This window comes from Calidris pugnax, unplaced genomic scaffold, assembly GCF_001431845.1.
Source record: "Calidris pugnax isolate Ruff unplaced genomic scaffold, ASM143184v1 scaffold82, whole genome shotgun sequence".
Taxonomy (NCBI): Eukaryota; Metazoa; Chordata; class Aves; order Charadriiformes; family Scolopacidae; genus Calidris; species Calidris pugnax.
In genome coordinates, this window is record NW_015090833.1 from 165,377 (window position 1) to 176,789 (window position 11,413).

At 40.8% G+C, this 11,413-nt stretch overlaps 1 protein-coding gene and 1 long non-coding RNA gene across 2 annotated transcripts in view; both read left to right on the top strand.

The window, feature by feature from the left end:
• CCNL2 (cyclin L2) overlaps positions 1–8,968 on the top strand; it is a 10,258-nt gene extending 1,290 nt beyond the window's left edge. The window contains exons 3-12 of the mRNA XM_014941337.1: positions 370–444; positions 731–840; positions 1,119–1,239; positions 2,477–2,541; positions 5,632–5,731; positions 5,816–5,920; positions 6,149–6,290; positions 7,041–7,158; positions 7,244–7,336; positions 7,596–8,968. Coding sequence (XP_014796823.1) covers positions 370–444; positions 731–840; positions 1,119–1,239; positions 2,477–2,541; positions 5,632–5,731; positions 5,816–5,920; positions 6,149–6,290; positions 7,041–7,158; positions 7,244–7,336; positions 7,596–7,950 — 1,284 coding nt within the window. The 3' untranslated portion in view covers positions 7,951–8,968. The remainder of the gene's footprint in view (positions 1–369; positions 445–730; positions 841–1,118; positions 1,240–2,476; positions 2,542–5,631; positions 5,732–5,815; positions 5,921–6,148; positions 6,291–7,040; positions 7,159–7,243; positions 7,337–7,595) is intronic.
• A 1,103-nt stretch (positions 8,969–10,071) lies between these two features.
• Positions 10,072–11,413, top strand: LOC106887698. Its single transcript, XR_001411944.1, has 2 exons — positions 10,072–10,607; positions 10,908–11,413. It is a non-coding gene; the product is annotated as an uncharacterized LOC106887698 (long non-coding RNA).

The window sequence follows — 11,413 nt, forward strand, 5'->3', positions numbered from 1 at the left end:
GAAAAAAAAAAAAAAAAGTTTTTCTGGTGTACTGTTAGAGCTTTAGTGGGTTCTATTGTAGGGCTTGGGGGATTTTTTATTTCTTTTATTTGTTTTGGAGTGTGTTTTCATACTTCATAAAAGAAGTTTTTTGATTTAACGTCTGTCTTACAGGCAGTGTTTGTGGTGTTGATAATATTTTGGGTAACTTAATTCATTACTGAAGTGAGGGTCCTAGTTTTCTTTAGATATCACTGAACTTATACCCATATTTAAATATACCTGAGCTATTCTTCTGGGTCTGAAATCTGTTGAAATCATTCTAGGCAATTTCTTTTTGCAACTGGTGGTTGTTTTTTTTAATACCTATTGTGGTTACTTTTTTTTTAGGTGGCTATGGCTACAGGACAGGTGCTATTTCAACGTTTTTTTTATACCAAGTCTTTTGTGAAGCATTCCATGGAGGTAAGAAAATATTTAAAAGTTGTATATGGCTACAAATGTTATTTAATCTTAGATCTGTTTTCGCAAGTTGTCAACTTACATATGATCAGAGTGTTGAAACTGGCCTGTAGATTTTACTTATCAATCAACATGATTTTACAAAGCTACATAGTACTGATTTTTGTCAAATTTCTAGTATTTCCTTGTTTTACCACCATTTTCTCTTGTTATCCCTCCTTAAGCTGTTGGAGGCGATCAGTTCCTGATTTGAGCAAAACATCAGTATGTTGCAATACTTATATTTCAGCATGTGTCAATGGCCTGTGTTCATCTGGCATCCAAAATTGAAGAAGCACCACGGCGCATAAGGGATGTCATTAACGTGTTCCATCGCCTTAGACATCTACGAGAAAAAAAGTAAGCTTAGACTTTGAAATAATCTGAAGTATTTATGTTGGTTTTTAATTATTAAACTTCATGGCCCGATGATAGTATCATTCCCTGTTTCATAAATCAGGGAACATCTTGAAGAGATGTCATGAAGGAGAAAAGTGAGTGGATCCGTTTTATTAAGTAAATATTTTTGGTGTTAAAAATAGTGATGACTTTTACTTTTACACAAACACAGTTTAACCTGCCTATGAGTACTCTTTGAGGTTAAGATTATCTTCTCAGAATGTGAAATTCTCTTGCAGAAAACCTGTGCCCCTTATACTGGATCAAGAATATGTGAACTTGAAGAACCAAATTATTAAGGCAGAAAGGAGAGTGTTAAAGGAGTTGGGATTTTGTGTTCATGTAAAGCACCCTCATAAGGTTTGTACTCTATAAGTTAAATTTACCATCAATGTTTCATATGCTATAAATGCTTTGAGTAGACTGCCTGACTGCACAGAAGCTGTATAGTTTGTACGTGATAAGGCTAGTTAAATCACTAAAGCTGGTTTCTTATCATCCCAATGTTTTCTTTCTCATTTAAGAGATTCTTACTAGTTGGTCTTAAATCACTGCTGAATGGCGACTGGAGGTGGATGCAGATTCTAAGTATTCCTTGAAGTCGAATTACATACGTAGGTAGCTTTGGTGTTAGAAAATGTCAACTAAATGTAGATTCTTCAGCAGAAAGGAATTTGGAGACCCAGGGTTGTGATATCTTGTTATCAGAAACACAGTGTGTATGATCACTCCTTGTGGAAACATGCTGGGTTTATTAAACCCATATGAGCTAGTCAGTGTTTCTTAGGTTTTCTGAAAAGTACATTTGGATGTGAAGGGCTTGACTAGAATTGAGACAATTCTCAATGTTTGAATATCATGGATCAGACCAGGATGATATTTGTAGGATGTAACTACTGCAGATGTTTTAAGTTGGGTGCTTTAGTACCATTAGCATTATGCCTTAAGTAGCTACATGTTCTAAAAAGAACCTCCTGTTTCTGTGCCAGCAGAACTTGGGATCTTGCTCTTTCTTCCTCCAAAAATTAGCGTTTTAAGATCATTTAACGCCTACTTGATTTTCAGAATTCACTTATGTACCCCAGGGGACAATTGTACTTGATTGTTAATTGGTATTTGGTATGAATTTTTGCTGTTAGAGTAGTCTTATCTGCATCCTTGTTTTCCTTTCAAACATAAGAAAAAGAACTGTGAGACACATGTTCTGCGCAAGTACCGTTACACTTCTGTTACTGCCTATTGCAGCTAGCAATATTTTCTCCAGAGTTACAGCTAAAAAGGAGTCGTGAATTATATAGGAGCACATACCTAGCATGAAAACAGTTGAAGACAAGACACCTAGATGAATAGGCTGGTGAATGAGCTCAGAAGACGGAGAGCTAGGAAGGTCAGATCTGGTCGAGTGTCAACTCGTGCAAACTTTTGCATTGGAGAGCAGAAGCTGTGTGAATAAACACTGGGGGTGTTGCAAGCACTCTCTCATGTGGAGTGTTTTAGAGCTTGAAAGAGAATAACAGATGCCTCATGGATGTCCCTCTGAAATAAATAGGTGGCTCTGGAGATTCTTGTTAATAACTCAATAACCCATATCTTCCAGATAATCGTTATGTACCTTCAGGTATTAGAATGTGAACGTAACCAACACCTGGTCCAGACTTCATGGTAAGTTGATTTTTCTTTGTTCTAAGAGACCAGCAGGGGCAGTAGCAGAAATATGTCACTTGAGGCACTCTGGGCAGCATTGCTCAGAGGTGATTGTGGGCCACACCAGACAGCTCCAGTGTTTCTTGGCGTGCCCCAAACTACTACCCAAATGTTGATCGGCCTCTTAAGTCAGAGGCACTGTTTTAATGGTAAGGTAGCTTTCCACCCTGACTTCTCACCTCCCTCCTCTCTGCTTTTACTTTTCAGCTGAAGGGAAAATGTTGACTGGGTTATAGCCTTTCCTTGGGGGTTTTTTTTGTTCTTCAGAGAAAATTATGTGTAGCTGAAAGTCTGTTAGCAGTGCTGGGAAATGACTTTTCCCAGAGCTTGAGCTTGATTACAGGTGTATCAAAAACTCAGCGCAGGCGCTGTTTTAATGGTAAGGTAGCTTTCCACCCTGACTTCTCACCTCCCTCCTCTCTGCTTTTACTTTTCAGCTGAAGGGAAAATGTTGACTGGGTTATAGCCTTTCCTTGGGGGTTTTTTTTGTTCTTCAGAGAAAATTATGTGTAGCTGAAAGTCTGTTAGCAGTGCTGGGAAATGACTTTTCCCAGAGCTTGAGCTTGATTACAGGTGTATCAAAAACTCAGCGCAGATAAATGTTATTTATCTGTATGGATAATGCAAGATGTCAGCTTCTGAGACTGGATAAACTCAATGTTTTCATGTTTGCCAAGAAATGTCTTCTGCCTCGTCACTCTCATTATACAGTAAAGATTTGCTTGGGGATGGGAAGGTCTTAAACTTCAGAAATAGATAATGCTTTTAGACAATAATGTGTTTTTTTTTGTAACAATACTGTGGTTTTAAAAACCTTTAGTGAATTCCAAAGATCATATTTCTGCTGACTGAACTGTCTGGTACTGTGAGCTGTGTGTAGAGAACCAGTTTTGACTTTTCTTTTCTGTACTCTTTTAATCAAAGGGTAGCCTCTGAGGGTAAGTGACTAAGACTTCTCCTCTGCTGCCCAAGCGCTATGGTGCAGGGATAGCTGCCGTCTTCACTCAAACCAAAGCAGGCTCTACCAAGAGAAGGCTGGCTCTAGACAGGTGGTATATACATGATAGTATAGTAACTGGCCAACTGCTGCTTGTGCTTATACTTTTTTGACTTTTTATTTTCATTGTGCATTTTGACTGTTGTATATTTGATAACCTGATTGTTAAAGTTCGGAAAGATTATTATTATTTTTTTAATGTTATATCTCTCTAACTGTTAAAATGATGTATTCTTAAAATGATAAAGCAAATTAAGTTGGGGTTTAAGTCTTAAAGGGGTGAATTAACGTAAGAAAAGCTGAAATGTAGTTGCCATTTGTAAGCTAGCTAGAAAACTTTTGAGTAGGTGTGTGAAGCTTGGAATCACATGTAACACTTGGGACTTGGAGAAACTTCCCAGTACCATTGCATGAAGTACTGGAACGTGAGTTATGGACTGCTCCTGCTATGGAAGGAGAGGGGTAGGTGAGGAGGAGGGAGGAAATTACCCCAATTCAGAAATTGTTCAGATGTTAAAATACCATATTTGCGTACTGATGCTTGTTGCTTCCAGTACCTGAAAACTGGTGGATATCCAGTATAATTGTTTTTTTGAAATGTGCATTTTTAAACATTACCTTTTTCTAAAAATATTGTGACAAGGATTCATTTCCTTATGTGTCTGATTCTGAGCCCACAGGGAGAATATGCAGAGTACAAACTTAAAAGCAGGCATGTTTTTCAATTTGGCAAATTAGAAAAAGGCTGTATGACTTCCAGATGTTTGAAGTGCCACTTTATCGCTTCTTTTGCCAAAAGGTTTGTTGTCTTTTTGTAGTGGGACAAGAAAATGAGGTTTTGAAGCTCCTTTCTCCCAGAAAGATGAGCTGATGCTTGTTTTTGCTTCTCTGCTGTAGCAGTTGCTCTTCGTATAAACCAGTATAAGACAACAGGGAGTTTGATACTCCTGGGATTCAAGTCCCTGTATAAACTGGTTACAAGTGTCTGGACTGTGGTCTCTGGCTTGGATGTCGTGGGGTTTAGTGAATCCTTGTATACTGGGTACCCACATGGTTAATGACTACTTTCAGAAAGCCTATTGCTTTGAGGACTTTTCTATTGTGTCTCATTTTAGCTTTTTCTCACTTTGCTTGACATATGTGCTCAATTATCTAGATCTTTTTAAGCACATCAGCTGACAGATTCAGAGGAAGTTACTTTGTGTATTTAAGATTTAGAGGAATAATGCTTAAGTGTACTGACTGGAATATATGCAATATTTTACAGTTTTCTCACTTTGTGAATGTTCATTTTAAGCAACCTTACTGAAATGGGACAATTTGGAAACCGTATTTCATGTGCCAAAGAGGAGATCTGCCTGAATACTGAGTATTCTCCTGAATTGATGTTCCCAAACACCCTGATTTCTTCTATGGCCGCTTTTTGCATCAAAAGGAATTGTGTTCTGGATGGAAAAAAAAATCACGATTCTGAAGGAAAATGGACCCCTTAAATCTCCACTGGAAGTTGACACGTGCTGAAGTGGGACTGCATTTTGATGGGAGATCTGCTTCCAGGAGCTGCAGCTTTCAGCAAACCATCAGGGCTCAGCCCTATTGCAGAGAAACATGTGAACCTAAAACTCTATAACTGAGTACTTCAGATTATATTGTATGTTGTCTTGATGAAAATAACTTGTCTATTGCATGAGAGCAGGTTGGTAGAGCTTCAGAAGGAAAAGTGAAGTTAAAATTGGTTCTCTTTTCACCACTGAATTTTCAGCAGCCAGTCAGTCAATCAAACTTAATTTCTGTCACACATCCCTCCCCTTGAGGGATTTATTTTTTTTTATTTTTTTTAGTAAAATCATTCAACTTTTTTTTAAATTTTACAGGAGTAAAGTCTGAATGCAGTAAGAACTGCATGCAGTAACTGAATGCAGAAAGAAATAGTCCTTATAAAAGTAAAAACAAAACAAAAAAAAACACCAAACAGCTTTGCAGTGTGGTGCAACTTCCCTGATATCCTGTTTGGCAGTGTGGTGCAACTTCCCTGATATCCTGTCTTTCAGGAATTACATGAACGACAGCCTGAGAACAGACGTTTTTGTGAGGTTCCAGCCAGAAAGCATTGCCTGTGCCTGTATTTACCTCGCAGCCAGGACGCTGGAGGTGAGTGTAATTCCATCCATTTGAAGTTTGTTTGGTCTTTTAGTAGAAGCGGAAAACTCAGCGTTGTCTTCCCCTCCTTTTCAGATTCCACTTCCCAATCGTCCACACTGGTTTTTACTCTTTGGAACGACGGAGGAAGAGATTCAAGAAATCTGCATAAAAATTTTGCAGCTCTATACTCGGAAAAAGGTTTGCTCCTTTTTTCTTATTGTGAGCGTTCTTCAAAGACTGCTGCTTAAAACACGAGTTGGAAAACCACCTTCCATTTGAAATTAGCTGTGAGCTTGGATATTGAGTGGAATGGGATAGTAGTCACGGGGGCTGGGTCTCTTTAGAATTCCCTCTACCTGCCCCTGAAAGCAAGCAGAAAGTCCAGCTTATTAAGCTTTGTCATAATCAGTGCTCCTGCCTTCACAGGTTGATTTATCTGATCTGGAAAGTAAAGTGGAAAAGAAGAAATTAGCTATCGAAGAGGCAAAAGCACAAGCTAAAGGTCTAGTACCTGAGGGAGCCCCAAGTTTGGATAACACATCAGGATTTTCCCCTGCACCCAAAAATGGTAAGTAGCTGGATAACTTGTTCTTAATAACTCATCTTAAATGTGTATGTGCATCCCAAAAGGGTAAATACAGTGTGGTTTGTCTCTTCTTGTTTTTAAGTTGGCTTCTAGCAGCTATTCAAATGGCAGAGTTTGAATAGTATTGTAACTTTGTAATTTCTTGAAACAAATAAAGGCTAAAATCAAATTAGCCTAAAATTAAGGCTAGTTTAAATTTATATAGTAGAAAGACTTGCTTTTATGTGGTTTTGGCAATAGAGTCAAACAAATACTTGCAGTTGGCATGTTATGCTAAAGAAATGCTAAAGCATAGATAGGGTTAGGGTTAGGAACTCCTGACAGCAGTAGATTTTGGGGTGGTGGGTGGGGAATATTTTCTTGCATATTTGGTCTGAAGCTTCCAGTCCAGTGCATGTCTTGTTTTGAAGATAACTTTTACCATCTTCCTTTGTAACTTACCTTTAAAAAGATGGTCAGTAATTGGCAAGAAAAAGAAGTTGAAAGTAATGTGTGATTATTGCAGTTGGCTTCCTGGTGTTAATTCAGTATTTTGACAGAAATGTTTCAGATTAAGTTGTGTGAAGTCCTTCAGATCTATTTCTTGTGGGGGTGTATGTGTGTGCACATCCACCTGCACCTATACAGGACTGGTTATTGCAAAGATGATGAAACGGGGTGAGGGGAGGCTTCAGTCCTTTCAGTCACTATCTCTACTTTCAAAATAAGGTAACAAAGGCTTTGTTTCTCTAGAGTCTCCAAAAGAGGTTAAAGGAAATAAACCTTCACCTCTGCCTGTTCAGGCGATGAAGAATGCGAAACGGAAAACGGAGGGAGCAAAAAGAATGAGTTCAAACAGCCCAGTCAACGGGTGAGGCTTTCATAATGATGGAGCTTATTTTCTTCCCGTTACTACATGAAGCAAAAATAACTTTAGTGTTTACTGTCTCTTGCAGCGTTCAGAAAGGAAGAGAAAGCAGAAGTCGAAGCGGCAGTCGAGATCAAAGCTACTCAAGATCCCCCTCCAGATCCGCGTCCCCCAAGCACAGGTAAGTGCTGCTGTAAGAGGAGGAGGCTGTGTTGGGGGGAAGCCCCCAGACTAGATAATTTCACAGGGTGAGCTTTGGTAGTCTCTCAACCACAGCAGCTGTGAAATAACACAGCAGTGTGTGCTTTAAGGTGCATATGGATAAGGTGCATAAGTCACATATGGATATGTGACTACATTTAGGTGCTAACGGTAACGTAGAATAATTCCATTTAATATTAAGATAACAATGTTTTCTCTCCTGTTCTTTTTCTCCATAGGAAAAGTGAAAGTTACTCCACATCCAGCGGTTCCAAATCCCACAGCCGCTCCAGGAGCCGCAGCGACTCTCCTCCCAGACAGTTCAACCACAGTTCGAGCTACAAAGGTTCCAAGGTGAGAAGTTACAAGAAATCCAAAGACTACAAATACTCCACGCACAAACCGCGGAAATCGCGCAGCCGCAGCTCGTCGCGCTCCAGGAGCCGCTCCCGGGAGCGCTCCGACCATTCGGGGAAGTACAAGAAGAAGAGTCACTACTACAGGAACCACAGGCACGAGCGGTCGCGCTCCTACGAGCGAGCGAGTCACCGCTACGACCGAGACCACCCTGGCCACAGCAGGCACAGGCGGTGAATTTGGGGCAAAAAAGGTCTTTCCTTTGGAATTTAAGGCGGTGGAGCTCTTCCCTCTTTGCAACAGAGGGTTAACCCACCCCGTAAACCACCTATAACATCCCTTCTGCTGGCAAATTCTGTACTTACTGTCGTGAATCCAAAGGAAAGATCCTGGTGGCACGGGATGGTGCGAAAGACTCGATGTGGTAAATGTCTGGGTGACTGTTCTGCTGGAGCGTCACCCGGTAACGCTGCAGGACTTGTCTCTGGATGCTCCTGTGCCTGCTCTGTAGTAATTTGGGTCCTGTAGTGCAGTGCAGTGGGGTTTGGGACTTCCAGTTCTGCCAGCAGGACCTCCAGTGCTCCCTCTCCGGGATAGTCCTTCCCTGTGGAACTAGAAGGCTCAAGACAGGTCGTAAAACCCATTGGGAGTGGCTTGGTGCTAACAAAGCTGTCTTTTCATACTGATTCAATTATGTTGTACAAATGTAAGGTGACTTTTTTTTTTTAGAACTGTTGCCTATATTAGGTTATATATGTGTATATATATATTTTGCAGTGTTACAGTACAGTATGGGAATATGGCCTTACTAGCCTTTACACTTTATCCACAATGTAAATAAGCATTTGTTTAATACAGGTGGAAGATATATACAGAAAATTCAAAACTTGAATTCTATCTAAAGACTTGTGTAGAAAATTCTGATAAATGTGAAAGTATTTAGCTCTGTGTATTGAGAGTAGTATATTTTTATCTGTGCAATGCTGTGTGCGGGCCACCAGCTCATGAGACATTTCCTATATATTCATTTTAAGTGGTTTGAAATTCTTTACTCAGGATCTTTGACACTCGGAAGAATTAGTAGTTTGTCAATCTGCATGCTTGTTGAAGAACAGAGCATTTGGAAAAACAAAAAATAGAAAAAAAAAATAATAGCAAAAACCCCCACAGCCCAGTAGTATCAGTTCTAGTGGTATCTCTGAGCTGTTACTCTCATGCTCCCTAATTTCATTAAAGTATTTGATTTTCTATTAAATTTACTCAATAGTAGTTTCTTCTCAGCTACACCACTGTGCCTACTCGTAAGGAAAGAAATGTGGTGCTGAATTGAAGAGGTGGTTGAATTTGCAATAGGTTTCAGAGCAGCCCCAGTCGTTCCTCCCCGAGTATCGGTGCCGTCGCCATCCCAGTGGAGCAGACTGGTGTGGGACTGGGAGCTGGGACTGGAGCCTCTTCAAGCTTCCTAGAACCACTTGTTGAACTCCCTCTGTCCACTCGAGGGGAAACGAGGTGCCTGAGGTGTTTTGTGGTCAGTCTTGTAGCTGCCTCGGTGACTCTTCTAACACTTCTTTTAAATCCAAGCCAATCTCTTGGCAGTTTTTATTATATTTTTTTTAATATGTATGCAAAGCAGCTGGAAGACTTGCAGTCAGCCTTCCTTTAGTCACCCTCTAGTCTGCAGATTTCCTCAGCTGGAGTTTGCCTGGGATCAGTCTCTGTAATTACCAGAGGATGTATTTATGAACCTGACTAATCTTTATTTGGATTAAGTGATGCTTTTGACCCCTGCAGCCCCCCCAAACTTCCCTTCAGTAACAGGAGTTTGTACTTTCCAACAGGTAACTGTGGTGGGTAGTTTCCATGGGTGCCCCTTTTTCCAGTGCAGGGGAATTATTTCCCAGTCACCTTGTAGTGGCAGTAATTGGTTTGTAGTTCATTACCATAGTTCTTATTACATCTCAGCTGAGAAAAGAGCTAATGGGGAGAGGCAGCAGAGACAAGGAGAGCTCCTCGGAGCTCCAGCACAGCTGTGCAGTGTGAGTTAATACATGCCCAAATCAGCCAAATATCTGCCTTAACTTGACCTCTGCTCACAGATGGAAACTAATTATTTCATACTTATGCTGAATAATTGAATAGACATCCAAGTATTCAAGTAGTTCAGACACAGCTTGATAAAAAAAGTAACTTTGATCTATTCAAACACAACCTGAAGTAGCGGCGTTCGAGAGAGAGTTTCCAGTGCAGGGGAATTATTTCCCAGTCACCTTGTAGTGGCAGTAATTGGTTTGTAGTTCATTACTATAGTTCTTATTACATCTCAGGTGAGAAAAGAGCTAATGGGGAAAGGCAGCAGAGACAAGGAGAGCTCCTCGGAGCTCCAGCACAGCTGTGCAGTGTGAGTTAATACATGCCCAAATCAGCCAAATATCTGCCTTAACTTGACCTCTGCTCACAGATGGAAACTAATTATTTCATACTTATGCTGAATAATTGAATAGACATCCAAGTATTCAAGTAGTTCAGACACAGCTTGATAAAAAAAGTAACTTTGATCTATTCAAACACAACCTGAAGTAGCGGCGTTCGAGAGAGAGTCACCTTTTTACATCTTTGGAATTCTTCCTACCTGGGTCTGACTTGGAGTAGGTCAAGCTCTAATCTCAGTTTAGTAATTCCAGTTCTAAAGGTAGTTAGTGTTTCCCTGTTTAATGACTTCATTCTGTTATGGGTGCTTCTGGAATTGCCTCTGTCGTGTCCCCGAGGTGAGCGACACACGGGGAGGCAGGTCTGCTCTGGAGAGGCTTCAGGAGGAATTACTGGAGGGAAATCTTGATTCTGCTGGCTATGGACGTGACCTTCCTCCCCTGCAAGCAGCGTGGACAAGGAAAAAGGTAAGACCCAGGCTATTCTACACTTGTCTACACCAATATAATAGCACTTGGCATAAAAACCAGCATCTGTGTTCCCCAAACTGGTGTGCTGATGTACAGCGCTGAATAAACACTCATCGCCTTCCCTAGTACATCTGCTAAAATCTGGAGAGGGGGGGAGAAAAAAAACCACCAAACAAGGCAGAAAGTGTGTATATTTTTATATTAAAAGTGGTTTGGTTCCAAAACAAGAGGGATTATATCACAGGATTAAAAGACGTCCTGTTCTAGAAGAGAACAATCTGTCTTTTTTTTTACCAGCAAAAGAGCCCGATGCCGATGGTTTCGGTCTTGGCAGGAGGAGGTGGGTTTGGGAGACGCCGTTGAGAGGAGGTGTGAGATGGAGCTGTTGGAAATGGAGCTGTTGGAAATGGAGCTGTTGGAAATGGAGCTGTTGGAAATGGAGCTGTTGGAATCGGGGCTGTTTCTCTCTCTGGTGGGGAGCGGGTCCCCTGGCTCTGACAGAGGTGCCTCTTCTCGCTGCCCGGGGCCGTGGCCGGCAGCCAGATGGGCCAGCAAACCTCGGATTGTTTTACTTCTGCTCAGGAAGTCTGAGATTAAAGCCTTATCACATCTATTTGGTAACTCAGGGGGATATTTACTAGCATTTTCTTCAGCATTTACCGTGCTGAGGGCTAAGAACCGAGCTGTCGTGTTCCACTCTGGAAATAGCCGGCTGGGCATTCGAAGAGTCATTCTGAGACAATTTAAAACTCTTTGCAGTGGTCAATGTATGAAGGTTTGAATTAAATCCTTATTTCCTTGAA